Source organism: Bos javanicus, unplaced genomic scaffold (genome assembly GCF_032452875.1).
Source record: "Bos javanicus breed banteng unplaced genomic scaffold, ARS-OSU_banteng_1.0 tig00001600_1, whole genome shotgun sequence".
NCBI classification, from domain to species: Eukaryota; Metazoa; Chordata; class Mammalia; order Artiodactyla; family Bovidae; genus Bos; species Bos javanicus.
The window spans coordinates 1-19,271 of NW_026893620.1; the positions used below are offsets into that span (position 1 = coordinate 1).

The window sequence follows — 19,271 nt, forward strand, 5'->3', positions numbered from 1 at the left end:
GGAAGAAATACAGCTCCACCCACCAGAACACCGACACAAGCTTCCCTAACCAGGAAACCTTGACAAGCCACCTGTACAAACCCACACACAGCGAGGAAAAGCCACAATAAAGAGAACTCCACAAACTGCCAGAATACAGAAAGGACACCCCAAACTCAGCAATTTAAACAAGATGAAGAGACAGAGGAATAGCCAGCAGATAAAGGAACAGGATAAATGCCCACCAAACCAAACAAAAGAGGAAGAGATAGGGAATCTACCTGATAAAGAATTCCGAATAATGATAGTGAAATTGATCCAAAATCTTGAAATTAAAATGAAATCACAGATAAATAGCTTGGAGACAAGGATTGAGAAGATGCAAGAAAGGTTTAACAAGGACCTAGAAGAAATAAAAAAGAGTCAATATATAATGAATAATGCAATAAATGAAATTAAAAACACTCTGGAGGCAACAAATAGTAGAATAACAGAGGCAGAAGATAGGATTAGTGAATTAGAAGATAGAATGGTAGAAATAAATGAATCAGAGAGAATAAAAAGAAAAACGAATTAAAAGAAATGAGGACAATCTCAGAGACCTCCAGGACAATATTAAACGCTACAACATTCGAATCATAGGGGTTCCAGAAGAAGAAGACAAAAAGAAAGACCATGAGAAAATACTTGAGGAGATAATAGTTGAAAACTTCCCTAAACTGGGGAAGGAAATAATCACCCAAGTCCAAGAAACCCAGAGAATCCCAAACAGGATAAACCCAAGGCGAAACACCCCAAGACACATATTAATCAAATTAACAAAGATCAAACACAAAGAACAAATATTAAAAGCAGCAAGGGAAAAACAACAAATAACACACAAGGGAATTCCCATAAGGATAACAGCTGATCTTTCAATAGGAACTCTTCAAGCCAGGAGGGAATGGCAAGACATACTTAAAATGATGAAAGAAAATAACCTACAGCCCAGATTATTGTATCCAGCAAGGATCTCATTCAAGTATGAAGGAGAAATCAAAAGCTTCTCAGACAAGCAAAAGCTGAGAGAATTCTGCACCACCAAACCAGCTCTCCAACAAATACTAAAGGATATTCTCTAGACAGGAAACACAAAAATGGTGTATAAATTTGAACCCCAAACAATAAAGTAAATGGCAATGGGATCATACTTATCAGTAATTACCTTAAACATAAATGGGTTGAATGCCCCAACCAAAAGACAAAGACTGGCTGAATGGATACAAAAACAAGACCCCTACATATGTTGTCTACAGGAGACCCACCTCAAAACAGGGGACACATACAGACTGAAAGTGAAGGGCTGGAAAAAGATTTTCCATGCAAATAGGGACCAAAAGAAAGCAGGAGTAGCAATACTCATATCAGATAAAATAGACTTTAAAACAAAGGCTGTGAAAAGAGACAAAGAAGGTCACTACATAATGATCAAAGGACAATCCAAGAAGAAGATATAACAATTATAAATATATATGCACCCAACATGGGAGCACCGCAGTATGTAAGACAAATGCTAACAAGTATGAAAGGAGAAATTAACAATAACACAATAATAGTGGGAGACTTTAATACTCCACTCACACCTATGGATAGATCAACTAAACAGAAAATTAACAAGGAAACACAAACTTTAAATGATACAAATGACCAGTTAGACCTAATTGATATCTATAGGACATTTCATCCTAAAACAATGAATTTCACCTTTTTCTCAAGCGCACATGGAACCTTCTCCAGGATAGATCACATCCTGGGCCATAAAGCTAGCCTTGGTAAATTCAAAAAAAATAGAAATCATTCCAAGCATCTTTTCTGACCACAACGCCGTAAGATTAGATCTCAATTACAGGAGAAAAACTATTAAAAATTCCAACATATGGAGGATGAACAACACCCTGCTGAATAACCAACAAATCACAGAAGAAATCAAGAAAGAAATCAAAATTTGCATAGAAACGAATGAAAATGAAAACACAACAACCCAAAACCTGTGGGACACAGTAAAAGCAGTCCTAAGGGGAAAGTTCATAGCAATACAGGCATACCTCAAGAAACAAGAAAAAAGTCAAATAAATAACCTAACTCTACACCTAAAGCAACTAGAAAAGGAAGAAATGAAGAACCCCAGGGTTAGTAGAAGGAAAGAAATCTTAAAAATTAGAGCAGAAATAAATGCAAAAGAAACAAAAGAGACCATAGCAAAAATCAACAAAGCCAAAAGCTGGTTCTTTGAAAGGATAAATAAAATTGATAAACCATTAGCCAGACTCATCAAGAAACAAAGGGAGAAAAATCAAATCAATAAAATTAGAAACGAAAATGGAGAGATCACAACAGACAACACAGAAATACAAAGGATCATAAGAGACTATTATCAACGATTATATGCCAATAAAAAGGACAATGAGGAAGAAATGGACAAATTCTTAGAAAAGTACAACTTTCCAAAACTGGACCAGGAAGAAATAGAAAACCTTAACAGACCCATCACAAGCATGGAAATTGAAACTGTAATCAAAAATCTTCCAGCAAACAAAAGCCCAGGTCCAGACGGCTTCACAGCTGAATTCTACCAAAAATTTAGAGAAGAGCTAACACCTATCCTGCTCAAACTCTTCCAGAAAATTGCAGAGGAAGGTAAACTTCCAAACTCATTCTATGAGGCCACCATCACCCTAATACCAAAACCTGACAAAGATCCCACAAAAAAAGAAAACTACAGGCCAATATCACTGATGAACATAGTTGCAAAAATCCTCAACAAAATTCTAGCAATCAGAATCCAACAACATATTAAAAAGATCATACACCATGACCAAGTGGGCTTTATCCCAGGGATGCAAGGATTCTTCAATATCTGCAAATCAATCAATGTAATACACCACATTAACAAATTGAAAAACAAAAACCATATGATTATCTCAATAGATGCAGAGAAAGCCTTTGACAAAATTCAACACCCATTTATGATAAAAACTCTCCAGAAAGCAGGAATAGAAGGAACATACCTCAACATAATAAAAGCTATATATGACAAACCCACAGCAAACATTATCCTCAATGGTGAAAAATTGAAAGCATTTCCTCTAAAGTCAGGAACAAGACAAGGGTGCCCGCTTTCACCATTACTATTCAACATAGTTTTGGAAGTTTTGGCCACAGCAATCAGAGCAGAAAAAGAAATAAAAGGAGCCTATTATACAGAGTGAAGTAAGCCAGAAGGAAAAACATAAATACAGTATACTAACGCATATATAGAATTTAGAAAGATGGTAACAATAACCCGGTGTACGAGACAGCAAAAGAGACACTGATGTATAGAACAGTCTTATGGACTCTGTGGGAGAGGGAGAGGGTGGGAAGATGTGGGAGAATGGCAATGAAACATGTAAAATATCATGTAGGAAACGAGTTGCCAGTCCAGGTTCGATGCATGATGCTGACTAACTACGGCATTATGAAAAAAAAAAAAAAAAATAAAAGAATCCAAATTGGAAAAGAAGAAGTAAACCTCTCACTATTTGCAGATGACATGATCCTCTACATAGAAAACCCTAAAGACTCCACCAGAAAATTACTAGAACTAATCAATGATTATAGTAAAGTTGCAGGATATAAAATCAACACACAGAAATCCCTTGCATTCCTATACACTAATAATGAGAAAACAGAAAGAGAAATTAAGGAAACAATTCCATTCACCATTGCAACGGAAAGAATAAAATACTTAGGAATATATCTACCTAAAGAAACTAAAGACCTATATATAGAAAACTATAAAACACTGGTGAAAGAAATCAAAGAGGACACTAATAGATGGAGAAATATACCGTGTTCATGGATTGGAAGAATCAATATAGTGAAAATGAGTATACTACCCAAAGCAATTTATAGATTCAATGCAATCCCTATCAAGCTACCAACAGTATCCTTCACAGAGCTAGAACAAATAATTTCACAATTTGTATGGAAATACAAAAAACCTCGAATAGCCAAAGCGATCTTGAGAAAGAAAAATGGAACTGGAGGAATCAACCTACCTGACTTCAGGCTCTACTACAAAGCCACAGTTATCAAGACAGTATGGTACTGGCACAAAGACACACATATAGATCAATGGAACAAAATAGAAAGCCCAGAGATAAATCCACGCACATATGGACACCTTATCTTTGACAAAGGAGGCAAGAATATACAATGGATTAAAGACAATCTCTTTAACAAGTGGTGCTGGGAAATCTGGTCAACCACTTGTAAAAGAATGAAACTAGAACACTTTCTAACACCATATACAAAAATAAACTCAAAATGGATTAAAGATCTCAACGTAAGACCAGAAACTATAAAACTCCTAGAGGAGAACATAGGAAAAACACTCTCTGACATACATCACAGCAGGATCCTCTATGACCCACCTCCCAGAATATTGGAAATAAAAGCAAAAATAAACAAATGGGACCTAATTAAACTTAAAAGCTTCTGCACATCAAAGGAAACTATTAGCAAGGTGAAAAGACAGCCTTCAGAATGGGAGAAAATAATAGCAAATGAAGCAACCGACAAACAACTAATCTCAAAAATATACAAGCAACTCCTACAGCTCAACTCCAGAAAAATTAATGACCCAATCAAAAAATGGGCCAAAGATCTAAATAGACATTTCTCCAAAGAAGACATACAGATGGCTAACAAACACATGAAAAGATGCTCAACATCACTCATTATCAGAGAAATGCAAATCAAAACCACTATGAGGTACCATTTCACACCAGTCAGAATGGCTGCGATCCAAAAGTCTACAAATAATAAATGCTGGAGAGGGTGTGGAGAAAAGGGAACCCTCTTACACTGTTGGTGGGAATGCAAACTAGTATAGCCACTATGGAGAACAGTGTGGAGATTCCTTAAAAAACTGGAAATAGAACTGCCTTATGATCCAGCAATCCCACTGCTGGGCATACACACTGAGGAAACCAGAAGGGAAAGAGACACGTGTACCTCAATGTTCATCGCAGCACTGTTTATAATAGCCAGGACATGGAAACAACCTAGATGTCCATCAGCAGATGAATGGATAAGAAAGCTTGGTACATATACACAATGGAGTATTACTCAGCCATTAAAAAGAATACATTTGAATCAGTTCTAATGAGGTGGATGAAACTGGAGCCTATTATACAGAGTGAAGTAAGCCAGAAGGACAAACACCAATACAGTATACTAACGCATATATATGGAATTTAGAAAGATGGTAACGATAACCCTGTATATGAGACAGCAAAAGAGACACTGATAAAAAAAAAAAAAAAAAAAGATAGGCTCCAGCCATACATACACACACACTGTTTTCTGGACCTCTGTTTCACTGTTGACAGTCCTTGCAAACTGTTATTACTTTTTATCCTTTAATTTTATTAATGTATTTTTCTGGTTTCCTTCCCCAAATAGCATTGCATTATAGTACAGCAATCGCAACATGCTCTAGAAAAGTTCACTCTTTCACTTAGCTCAGTTCGAGCATAAGAAACAGGGTCTCTTCAACTCTGGTGGTAGGACTTTGAGTGTGTTGTTGACTTTGCAAATTATTAATGGACAAGTCCCAGATGGGAAGAACATTTTAAAGGATTTGAGGTAAAATCCAAGTCAGGCTAATTTCCCAGCCAGGATTTTCTGATTAGGTTAAAGGGAAAAGCCTGACTTGAGCATATATTACAATTCTTCCCACTGACAGGAAAGTGTTCTTATTCATGTTATTTTCCTCTAAGTTAAATTTAACCAATTTTCACTGAACAGCAGATACACAAACTAGAGGCAAACTAGGAAATGAAGAAACTGGTTTGATATCATCTACCAGAAACATGCCAAGGACCCTTCAGCAATGGTGGAGACTTAACAGTAGAAATGCTATGGAGCAGACTGTTGAAACAGTTGATGAGCGCCCTGGCAGACGAGGGTTGGATTCTGGAGTCAAACAATGGAACCCCACACCTTCATTTACTGCTTGTCTTCCATTTGGAATTGCCCCTCCTCTCATGGCCTGTCAATATCCTGCCCATCCTTCCAGGCTCAGCCCAAACACACTCTCCCAGGAAACCATCCTGGACTCACTCTCTTCCTGCTGGGTTCCTAAGGCTTTGCATATATTTCTTCTGAAGGACCTGTCCTATTCTGCTCAATAATTTGTATGCGTGCACATAGCTTCTCTCAGCTCCTGGTGGGTAAGATCTGTGAACCAAGCACTGTGCTGCACCCTAATACTGATTATCTCTAATCTTTGCAACAAGCTACATGGTAAGTACTGACCCCATTTCCCAGATGAGGAAACTGAGACTAAGTGAGGTCACATCACTGTTCTGAGAGTCAGTTCAGTTCAGTTGCTCAGCCGTGTCTGACTCTTTGTGACCCCACTGACTGCAGCAGGTCAGGCCTTCCTGTCCATCGCCCATTCCCAGAGTTTACTCAAACTCATGTCCGTTGAGTCGGTGATGACATCCAACCATCTCATCCTCCGTCGTCCCCTTTTCCTCCTGTCTTCAATCTTTCCCAGCATCAGGGTCTTTTCTAATGAGTCAGTTCTTCGTATCAGGTAGCCAAAGTATTGGAGTTTCAGCTTCATCATCAGTCCATCCAAGGAACATTCAGGACTGATTTCCTTTAGGATGGACTGTTTGGATCTCCTTGCAGTCCAAGGGACCCTCAAGAGTCTTCTCCAACACCACAGTTCAAAAGCATCAATTCTTCGGTGCTCACCTTTCTTTATAGTCCAACTCACATCCATACATGACTACGGAGAAAACCATAGATTTCACTAGGTGGACCTTTGTTGGCAAGTAATGTCTCTGCTTTTGGATATGCTGTCTAGGTTGGTCATAACATTCCTACCAAGGAGTAACTGTCTTTAAATTTCATGGCTGCAATCACCAACTACAGTGATTTTGGAGCCCCAAAAAATAAAGTCTGTCACTGTTTCTACTGTTTCCCCATCTATTTCCCATGAAGTGATGGGGCCGGATACCATGAGCTTAGTTTTCTGAATGTTGAGCTTTAAGCCACCTTTTTCACTCTCCTCTTCCACTTTCATCAAGAGGCTCTTTAGTTCTTCTTCATTTTCTGCCTTAAAGTGGTGTCATCTGCATATCTGAGGTTTTTTATATTTCTCACGGCAATCTTTATTCTAGCTTGTGCTTCATCCAGCCCAGCATTTCTCATGATGTATTCTTCATATAAGTTAAATAAGCACGGTGACAATATACAGCCTTGATGTACTCCTTTCCTAATTTGGAACTAGTCTGTTGTTCCATGTCCAGTTCTAACTGTTGCTTTCTGACTTGCGTACAGATTTCTCAAGAGGCAGGTCAGGTGGTCTGGTATTCCCACCTCTTGAAGAATTTTCCAGAGTTTGTTGTGGTCCACACGGTCAAAGTTTTGCATTGTCAATAAAACAGAAATAGATGTTTTTCTGGAACTCTCTTTCTTTTTTGATGATCCAGCATATGTTGGCAATTTGATCTCTGCTTCCTCTGAATTTTCTAAATCCATCTTGAGCATCTGGAAGTTTACAGTTCATGTACTGTTGAAGCCAAGCTTGGAGAATGTTGAGCATTACTTTGCTAGTATGTGAAATGAGTGTAATTGTGTGGTTTTGAGCATTCTTTGGCATTGCCTTTCTCTGGGATTGGAATGAAAACTGATATTTTCCAGTCCTGTGGCCACTGCTGAGTTTTCCAAATTTGCTGACATATTGAGTGCAGCACTTTCACAGCATCATCTTTCAGGATTTGAAATAGTTCAACTGGAATTCCATCACCTTCACTAGCTTTGTTCGTAGTGATACTTCCTAAGGCCCACTTGACTTTCCATTCCAGAATGTCTGGCTCTAGGTGAGTGATCACACCATCGTGATGATCTGGGTTGTGAAGATCTTTTTTGTATAGTCCTTCTGTGTATTATTACCATCTCTTCTTAATATCTTCTGCTTCTGTTAGGTCCATACCATTTCTGTCCTTTATTTTGCCCATCTTTGCATGAAATATTCTTTTGGTATCTCTAATTTTCTTGAAGCAATCTCTAGTCTTTCCCATTCTGTTGTTTTCCTCTATTTCTTTGCATTGATCACTGAGGAAAGCTTTCTTATCTCTCCTTGCTATTCTTTGCAACTCTGCATTCAAATAGGTATATGTTTCCTTTTCGGCTATTGAACAGAAGAGCTAGAATCTGACCCAGCTCATGTCAGTTCATAGACTTCTGCTCTTTCACACCATAGTGCCTCTAGTTTCCATGCTTATCCATGGTGTTGTGCTGCCTTTCAATTGAGGAAGTTTAGAATTAAGAACTTCTTAAAAAGTGAGCAATGGATGAAGGTGTAAGGGGGCATGTAAACAGAGACCCTAACCAGGGTGTGTCTCTTTCTTCACCAGAAAAGCAAGGTCACCAAAGAAAGGGGCACACCCTGGCTGGGTCTCTGGAATTTGATCTGGGTGTCAGGAGCTGGATGTGATTAAGGCAAAGAGGAAATGCCTGAAATATGTTTACTCCACACCCCACCTTCCATGGAATCTAGGGTTATGCAGAAACAGATCTGAACTTGAGCTGTAAACTCAGAGATGAGCTGTTTGATCCCTCAAGTATCAGTTTCTCCTACTATAAAATTAAGATAGGAACATCAAGGATACTCATAAAGAATTAATAAATCATGTGACCATGCATAAGCACACCAGCTGCGAAGGACCACGCAGAAGCGTGGCCGAGAGGAGCTACCCCTCACCCAAGGTAAAGGGCGACAACCGAGAGTGCCAGACTGCAACAGCGCAGGAGCGGCCAAGAGGAGCTACCCCATGTCTAAGGTCAGGGGCGGCAGCAGAGACGAGCAACCCCACGTCCAAGGAACGGCAGCTGCATGGGCGCAGGAGGGCCGAGAGGAGCTATTCTACGTTCAAGGTCAGGAGGGGCGGCCATAAAGAGATACCCCTCATTTAAGGTAAGAAGCAGCGGCTGCACTTTGCTGGAGCAGCCGTGAAGAGATACCCCATGATAAAGGTAAGAGAAACCCAAGTAAGACAGTAGGGTTGTGAGAGGGCATCAGAGGGCAGACACACTGAAACCATAATCACAGAATACTAGCCAATCTGATCACACAGACCACAGCCTTGTTTAACTCAAAGAAACTAAGCCATGCCATCTGGGACCACCCAAGACGGACGGGTCATGGTGGAGAGGTCTGACAGAATGTGGTCCACTGGAGAAGGGAATGGCAAACCATTTCAATATTCTTGCCTTGAGAACCCCATGAACAGTATGAAAAGGCAAAATGATAGGATACTGAAAGAGGAACTCCCCAGGTTGGTAAGTGCCCAATTGCTACAGGAGATCAGTTGAGAAATAACTACAGAAAGAATGAAGGGATGGAGCCAGAGCAAAAACAATACCCTGTTGTGGATGTGACTGGTGATAGAATCAAGGTCCGATGCTGTAAAGAGCAATATTGCATAGGAACCTGGAATGTTAGGTCCATGAATCAAGGCAAATTGGAAGTGGTCAAACAGGAGATGGCAAGAATGAACATTAACATTTTAGGAATCAGCAAACTAAAATGGACTGCAATGGCTGAATTTAACTCAGATGACCATTGTATCTACTACTGTGGGCAGGAATCCCTTAGAAAAAATGGAGTAGCCATCATGGTCAACAAAGAATCCGAAATGCAATACTTGGATGCAATCTCAAAAACGACAGAATGATCTCTGTTCATTTCCAAGGCAAACCATTCGATATCATGGTAATCCAAGCCTATGCCCCAACCTGTAATGCGGAAGAAGCTGAAGTTGAACAGTTCTATGAAGACCTCCAAGACCTTTTAGAACTAACACCCAAAAAAGATGTCCTTTTCATTATAGGGGAAAGAAGTCAAGAAACACCTGGAATAACAGGCAAATTTGGCCTTGGAGTAATAGAGTTTTGCCAACAGCACGCACTGGTCATAGCAAACACCCTTTTCCAACAACACAAGAGAAGACTTTACACATGGACATCACCAGATGGTTAACACTGAAATCAGACTGATTATATTCTTTGCAGCCAAAGATGGACAAGCTCTATACAGTCAGCAAAAACAAGACTGGCAACTGACTGTGGCTCAGACCATGAACTCCTTATTGCCAAATTCAGACTGAAATTGAAGAAAGTAGGGAAAACCACTAGACCATTCAGGTATGACCTAAATCAAATCCCTTATGATTATACAGTGGAAGTGAGAAATAGATTTAAGGGACTAGATCTGATAGACAGAGTGCCTGATGAACTATGGATGGAGGTTCGTGACACTGTACAGGAGACAGGGATCAAGACCATCCCCATGGAAAAGAAATGCAAAAAGCAAAATGGCTGTCTGAGGAGGCCTTACAAATAGCTGTGAAAAGAAGACAAGTGAAAAGCAAAGGAGAAAAGGAAAGATATAAGCATCTGAATGCAGAGTTCCAAAGAATAGCAAGGAGAGATAAAAAAGCCTTCCTCAGTGATCAATGCAAAGAAATAGAGGAAAACAACAGAATGGGAAAGACTAGAGATCTCTTCAAGAAAATTAGAGATACCAAGGGAACATTTCATGCAAACATGGGCTCGATCAAGGTCAGAAATGGTATGGACCTAACAGAAGCAGAAGATAATTAAGAAGATAATTAAGAAGATAATTAAGGCAAGAATACACAGAAGAACTATACAAAAAAAGATCTTCACAACCCAGATCATCACGATGGTGTGATTACTCACCTAGAGCCAGACATCCTGGAATGTGAAGTCAAGTGGGCCTTAGAAAGCATCACTATGAACAAAGCTAGTGGAGGTGATGGAATTCCAGTTGAGCTATTTCAAATCCTGAAAGATGGTGCTGTGAAAGTGGTGCACTCAATATGCCACCAAATTTGGAAAGCTCAGCAGTGGCCACAGGGCTGGAAAAGGTCAGTTTTCATTCCAATCCCAAAGAAAGGCAATGCCAAAGAATGCTCAAACTACCACACAATTGCACTCATCTCACACACTAGTAAATTAATGCTCAAAATTCTCCAAGTCAGGCTTCAGCAATACATGAACCGTGAAATTTCAGATGTTCAAGCTGGTTTTAGAAAAGGCAGAGGAATCAGAAATCAAATTGCCAACATCCGCTGGATCATTGAAAAAGCAAGAGAGTTCCAGAAAAACATCCATTTCTGCTTTATTGACAAAGCCTTTGACTGTATGGATCACAATAAACTGTGGAAAATTCTGAGAGAGATGGGAATACCAGACCACCTGACCTGCCTCTTGAGAAACCTATATGCAGGTCAGGAAGCAACAGTTAGAACTGGACATGGAACAACAGACTGGTTCCAAATAGGAAAAGGAGTACGTCAAGGTTGTATATTGTCACCCTGATTATTTAACTTCTATGCAGAGTACATCATGAGAAACGCTGGGCTGGAAGAAGCACAAGCTGGAATCAAGATTGCCGGGAGAAATATCAATAACCTCAGATATGCAGATAACACCACCCTTATGGCAGAAAGTGAAGAGGAATTAAAAAGCCTCTTGATAAAAGTGAAAGAGGAGAGTGGAAAAGTTGGCCTAAAGCTCAACACTCAGAAAACTAAGATCATGGTATCTGGTCCCACCACTCATGGCAAATAGATGGGGAAACAGTGGAAACAGTGTCAGACTTTATTTTTGGAGGGGCTCCAAAATCACTGCAGATGGTGACTGCAGCCATGAAATTAAAAGACGCTTACTCCTTAGAAAGAAAGTTATGACCAACCTAGATAGCATATTCAAAAGCAGAGACATTACTTTGCCAGCAAAGGTCCGTCTAGTCAAGGCTATGGTTTTTCCAGTAGTCATGTATGGATGTGAGAGTTGGACTGTGAAGAAAGCTGAGTGCTGAAGAATTGATGTTTTTGAACTGTGGTGTTGAAGAACATTCTTGAGAGTTCCTTGGACTGCAAGGAGATCCAACCAGTCCATTCTGAAGGAGATCAGCCCTCGGATTTCTTTGGAGGGAATGATGCTGAAGCTGAAACTCCAGTACTTTGGCCATCTCATGCGAAGAGTTGACCCATTGGAAAAGACTCTGATGCTGGGAGGGATTGGGGGCAGGAGGAGAAGGGGACGGCAGAGGATGAGATGGCTGGATGGCATCACTGACTCGATGGACGTGAGTCTCAGTGAACTCCGGGAGTTGGTGATGGACAGGGAGGCCTCGCATGCTGCAATTCATGGGGTCGCAAAGAGTTGGACACGGCTGTGCGACTGAACTGAACTGTTTCCTGTTTATGTGTGTGCATGCACACATGTCAGAGACAGATACAAAAATGATTTGCACATGAACTCTGAATAAATAGGAGCTATTGTCTCACTGTTTCACATTTGTTTCCCCTCTTCTTACCCAGTCTATGTACCATTTAATAAAAATCTAGCTCATTCCTCTTAACTTCACATCATTTCTGCAAAAGCACAGTCTCCTGTTAACATGAGCCAAAGAGAAAGAAATAGCAGCCATTAAATGAATAATTCTGTTCTGTCCACATTATCATAAAATGCTGCTCACCTAATACTGTCTATGGTGTTCAAGCCATTGTTCAAGCAGAATTACTATTTCCTCACAAAGAGAGTTTGCAGCCTTTAACACCAAACCTTTGAAAGTCTGTCCTAGCTTTTTCCTCACTGTATAAAAGAATATTCAGATGTCCAAACTGCCCTGAAGAGACCAGGGGGAGCCCTTTAAAACTGTTTTTCACTGATGTTTATAACCCAAGAGAATAACAAATTATTTATCAGTATTTACATTTTTCTTTGTTTCTGCCAAATTATATTCTATCAGATAAGTTTAGTTTTCCTCCTTCATTCACTAATTTCATCTAAATCCTAATGTAGAGTTAAACATTTCGCTTTGCCATTTTCTGTGAAAATCAATGCCCTTTCTGAAAATAATCTCTTCTCCAACAAAATGATACAGTATTAAGAAGAAACATAAGCATTCTATTTTCTTTAAATAATAAATTATAAATAAAAAATGAAGTAACGCAGGAAACCGAGAGACTGAAAGGGACTGAGGAGGCAACAACCAAGCACAATGGACAGACCTTATGTGGAATCTGATTCCAACAACGGTGAACAAGGTTTCTCAGTGGGATGTCTAACAGCACGAAAACTCAGATTAGAAGGTTGATGACATTCAGCAATTTGGGTTATGTTTCAGGTGAAATAATGTGGTGATTTTTTTCCAAAGGGAAAAGATTTTTTTTCTCTTAGATGAAACTAATGAAATGTAGACAGATGAACTAATATGATGTCTAGGATCTGCTCCAGCATAATGTAGGTTGGGGGTGGGGCAGGCAGAGCACAGGGGTAGAGATGCAGCAAGACCGGCCACCGGCTGATTATGACTAAAGCTGGAAGTGGTACATAAGGATTCATTACACTGTGCTTGCTATTTTAGAAATTTATATAATTGTTAAAAGTGAATGAAACTTCATAGAATGGACTGATCCCCTCAAGGGGAAAAAGAAAAAAAAGGCATTCTGTGAGTGTTATCACATCAGGATTAAAACAGCAATGTATATTCCTGCATATTTACCCAGAAGACCAGTTTTAAATAATCAGCAACAAAGATTTTTCAAATTAAAAAAGTAAATAAAAACTCTCAACAAATCTTGTAGGTTAAACCGATACTATTATTATTTAAAATTCAAGTATATCCAACTTAGGAGTCATTACCCACCTCTTTCAAAGCACAAGCCTTTATTACTTTTTCATATCGTTCTTCTTCGTATTTCTTCCCAAATAAAATGTTACTCCTCACAGTTCCTGAGAACACCCAAGGCTGCTGAGAAACATACACGATCCTCCCGTGCACGCTGGCCTGCCCCTGGCTCGGGGGCAGCTCCCCCAGCAGAGCACATAACAGTGATGACTGAAACAGACGGCAATACACACACATGAACAGGCAGCACTCAGGACGGAACATGCCCCGCAGCACAGCCGACCCCACCCTGGCGCTTGATACATGATAGAAAGCTTGTGTTTAGAACACGATAATGTATAGTTCTGGTAGTTGCAACCAAAAAGTTGAAAATAACACTGTTGGTCAATGTAAACCCACAGTTGACAAGAAATACTAATAAAATGCTATAACAATCTCTGTGCCCAAGAATTTCCCTCAAATGAAGCGCTATACTCAACAAAGACTAAATAAAAATGTTTAACATTCTTAACTCGCAGAGCAGCCCAGCAGGATGTGTATTTCTTGCATCTGATGTTTATGCAGCTGTTCCTACATCTGAGTATCCTTCACTTGGCAAATACTTGTTCTTAAAAAGCTACATGTAAAAACTATATCCAAAGATCATTATTAAAAGAACTCTGAAGTGAGTTGTGTCCAAAGAGCAAAAGTCCGTCACAGAAGAAATCATCAACCTCTCATGTACACACTTACATTTAGATTTCTGTATTTTGTTGTACAGAACACAAGAGACTAAGTGAATGTACATATGTCCTTCAAATCTTATACACCACACAGATGTGGTGTGTCTGTGTCCCCACATCACAGTGCTAGCGCACTGGGCTAAAATAATCTGCCTGCATATCTGTCTCACCCCAGAACCTGGTTGTCTCTGGATGGCAGAGGTGTCAGGGTCTCGCGCACATCTGTTTCTTTAGCTCCAGCACATGGCTGCACATTCACTACATGTGCACTGAGAGGATCAAGTCAAGTCATGTGAGAAAACGCTCAAAGCTTCCTGGAAGAGCCTTCACAACCTCCAGACTTCCCGGAGGGACCACCGTCACAAAAAGAAGTCCCCACTGTCTCATTCTGTCCTGAATAGATGTCACATAAATAACGTCCTTCACTGAGATGTCCAAACATCCGACAAGCAGTTCCCAACTGTGCAACATGAAGCACCAAGAAGGAAAACACAGTGTGCATTTACCCAGATTTATGTGGCCATGAAACCTTCTTGCAAAACGAATGTCCCATGGAACACACCTAGAGGAAAGCGATTCTAGATTTGCCCAGTTCAAACTGTGTTATACACAGCTTTAGGCTCAACTCTTAAGAATTTTTTAAAATATTCATTTATTTATTTTTGGCTGTGTTGGGTCATAGTTGCAATACTTAAGATCTTTCATTGCAGCACACCGGCTTAGTTGCCCCGAGGCATGTGGGATCTTAGTTCCCCGACCAGGGATCCAACCCGTGTCTCCTGCATTGGAGGGCAGATTCTTAACCACTGGACCACCAGGGAAGTCCCTCAACTCTGAGAATTTAACAGGGGCTGTGGCGTTGCAGCAAGCTGAACAAGGTATCATGGCTTACCTTTCCTGCTCCCACAGGTCCAACCACAGCTAACAGTTCACCAGGTCTGACAGTAAACGAAAGGCCTTGTAGGGTTGGGGTTTCTGATTCCTGCAAATTAAAGTTTATAAAAATGTGCCCCTTTCAATAAATTAACACACATTACTTCAGAAAGTGGAGAAAATAACAAAATAGTCATTGATATGCTAAACATAGCCCACATTTTTCTCCTTCCTATTTTAAGATAATGTGTTCTATAGGACTTTTCATCCAATCTTTTCTCTTCCAGGGTCTGAAACAACTTCAGTTGCCTTTAGAAGGCTCCTTTTACTAGCTATCCATATGGACACAGTATTAGATAGCCACAGAATTTAGCAGTTGAAATGACAAGCTGAAATTTGAAATGCAAATTTTATGATGTATACTAACTTATTAAAATAATATACTTAGTAGGATAGTCAATATAGGAAGTTTTTAATCATTTATGTTTTCATTATGACCCTTGGTTTTTTGTTTTTTTTTTGTAGGTCCTTTTTGATTACCCATTTTAAATACAGCAGTGTATACACTCAGGATCTTTTAATTTTCTGGTTCTCTTTGTCTACAATGCTCTTTCCCAAAACAACAAGATCCACAGACACCTCTCACAGAGTCCATAAGACTGTTCTATACATCAGTGTCTCTTTTGCTGTCTCGTATACAGGGTTATCGTTACCATCTTTCTAAATTCCATATATATGCGTTAGTATACTGTATTGGTGTTTTTCCTTCTGGCTTACTTCACTCTGTATAATAGGCTCCAGTTTCATCCACCTCATTAGAACTGATTCAAATGTATTCTTTTTAATGGCTGAGTAATACTCCATTGTGTATATGTACCACAGCTTGCTTATCCATTCATCTGCTGATGGACATCTAGGTTGCTTCCATGTCCTGGCTATTATAAACAGTGCTGCGATGAACATTGGGGTACACGTGTCTCTTTCCCTTCTGGTTTCCTCAGTGTGTATGCCCAGCAGTGGGATTGCTGGATCATAAGGCAGTTCTATTTCCAGTTTTTTAAGGAATCTCCACACTGTTCTCCATAGTGGCTGTACTAGTTTGCATTCCCACCAACAGTGTAAGAGGGTTCCCTTTTCTCCACACCCTCTCCAGAATTTATTATTTGTAGACTTTTGGATCGCAGCCATTCTGACTGGTGTGAAATGGTACCTAATAGTGGTTTTGATTTGCATTTCTCTGATACTGAGTGATGTTGAGCATCTTTTCATGTGTTTGTTAGCCATCTGTATGTCTTCTTTGGAGAAATGTCTATTTAGATCTTTGGCCCATTTTTTGATTGGGTCATTTATTTTTCTGGAGTTGAGCTGTAGGAGTTGCTTGTATATTTTTGAGATTAGTTGTTTGTCGGTTGCTTCATTTGCTATTATTTTCTCCCATTCTGAAGGCTGTCTTTTCACCTTGCTAATAGTTTCTTTTGATGTGCAGAAGCTTTTAAGTTTAATTAGGTCCCATTTGTTTATTTTTACTTTTATTTCCAATATTCTGGGAGGTGGATCATAGAGGATCCTGCTGTGATGTATGTCAGAGAGTGTTTTGCCTATGTTCTCCTCTAGGAGTTTTATAGTTTCTTGACCCTTGGTTTTAACTATTTCATTAATCTCCACGATGTGGCAGCTTAAGTACATGATTAGCCTGGCCCTCTACTAATAAATTGAAACCTCCACTATCTCTCCATTTTCATTTGATAAAGAATGAATCTCAGTAATGCTAAGGGAGCAGGTCACTTTGCATGATGAAGTCTTTCTTGGCAAAGTAACTCTTATAAATACCCGTCAAAGCTCTAACTTCACAAGAGCTCTAATTTAACACCAACAATGACAACAAAAATAAAATAGGGAATTAAGAAATTAATTATGACTTTGTGGGTCAGAGTGTTGAGACCTCAATTTTAATATGTGTTAAATGCGTTACCTGTCCTGGCTAAACAGGGGCCATAAAGTACTTCTGCTGTAAGAAAGCAAAAAAATATGGAGGTACATGCAACAGCACACAATCCAGTGTGAGGGAGAAGTCATGCCAATTACAGGTCATATTCCTGAGAGACTTAAGGGTGTGTGTATGTCTTTACATGTTCTTAGTGTTAAGAAAATTGTCAGTAACTGATAATTTTTGTTTTTAAAGAGAGGTTACAGTTCATCAGTAAAATGCCCAAAAAACTTAAAGTACAAAGTGTGGACAAACTATTGCAATAATCTTCAAAATGAAAAAATTTCTCTGGGAAGAAATGAATTACAAAACATTAACTTTTTTTTCTTTTTTAGAAATTTTTTGCCACGGGTGTACATGTGTCCCCCATCCTGAAACCCCCTCCAACCTCCCTCCCCATCCCATCCTTCTGGGTTGTCCCAGTACACCTGCTGTGAATGCTCTGTTTCATGCATCGAACTTTGACTGGCCATCTATTTCACATATGGTAATATATATGTTTCAATACTATTCTCTCAAATTATCCCACCCTCACCTTCTCCTACAGAGTCTAAAAGTCTGTTCTTTATATCTGTGTCTCTTTTGCTGTCTTGCATATAAGGTTGTCATTACCATGTTTCTAAATTCCATGTATATGCTTTAATATACTGTATTGGTATTTTTCCTTCCGACTTACTTCACTCTGTATAATAGGCTCCAGTTTCATCTACCTCATTAGAACTGATTTAAATGTGTTCTTTTTAATAGATGAATAATATTCCATTGTGTATATGTACCACAACTTCTTTATCCCTTAATCTGTCAATGGATATCTAGGTTGCTTCCATGTCCTGCCTACTGTAAACAGTGCTGCAATGAACAATGCAATACATGTATCATTTTCAATTTTGGTTTCCTCAGGGTATATGCCTCAGAGTGGGATTGCTGGGTCATATGGCCAGTACTCTTGCCTGGAAACTCCCATGGATGGAGGAGCCTAGTAGGCTGCAGTCCATGGGGTCACGACGATCAGACACAACTGAGCAACTTCACTTTCACTTTCATGCATTGGAGAAGGAAATGGCAAGCCACTCCAGTGTTCTTTCCTGGAGAATCCCAGGGACAGGGGAGCCTGGTGGGCTGCCGTCTATGGGGTCACACAGAGTCAGACTAGAGTGACTAGAGTGACTTAGCAGCAGCAGCTGCAGCATGGTGGTTTTATTCCTAGCTTTTTAAGGAGTCTCCATACCGTTTTCCATACATAGTGGCTGTATCAATTTACATTCCCACCAACAGTGCAAGAGTGTTCCCTTTTCTACACATCCTCTCCAGCATTTATTGTTTGTAGACTTTTTGATGATGGCCATTCTGATCAGTGTGAGGTGAAATCTCATTGTCATTTTGATTTGCATTTCTCTAAAAATGAGTGATGTTGAGCATGTTTTCATGTGTTTGTGAGCCATCTGTATGTCTTCTTTGGAGAAATGTTTGTTTAGGTCTTTTTCCCACTCTTTGATTGGGTTGTTTGTTTTTCTGGCATTGAGTTGTATGAGCTGTTCAAATATTTTTGAAAGTAATCCCTTGTCAGTTGTTTCATTTGCTATTATTTTCTCCCATTCTGAAGATTGTCTTTAAATCTTGCTTATAGTTTCCTTTGAAGTACAAAAGCTTTTAAGCTTAATCAGGTCCCACTTGTTTACTTTTGTTTTTATTTCTGTTACTCTAGGAGGTGGTCATAGAGGATCTTGCTTTGATGTATCTCATTGAGTGTTCTGCCTATGTTTTCCTCTAAGAGTTTTATAGTTTCTGGTCTTACATTTAGGTCTTTAGTCCATTTTGAGTTTGTGTATGGTGTTAAGAAGTGTTCTAATTTTCATTCTTTTACAATGTAGCGGTCAAGTTTTCCTAGCACCACTTATTGAAGAGGCTGTCTTTGCCCCATTATATATTCTTGCCTCCTTTGTCA

The 19,271-nt window shown here is 39.5% G+C and overlaps 1 protein-coding gene across 1 annotated transcript in view; it reads right to left on the reverse strand.

Moving 5' to 3' along the window:
* Positions 1-13,004: 13,004 nt before the first annotated feature.
* The window catches only part of LOC133243937 (ATP-binding cassette sub-family C member 4-like), a 63,116-nt gene continuing 56,849 nt past the window's right edge, over positions 13,005-19,271 (reverse strand). The window contains exons 10-11 of the mRNA XM_061410645.1: positions 15,359-15,448; positions 13,005-13,954 (exon numbers count right to left, since the gene is read on the reverse strand). Of these exons, the coding sequence (XP_061266629.1) occupies positions 13,745-13,954; positions 15,359-15,448 (300 nt within the window). The 3' untranslated portion in view covers positions 13,005-13,744. The remainder of the gene's footprint in view (positions 13,955-15,358; positions 15,449-19,271) is intronic.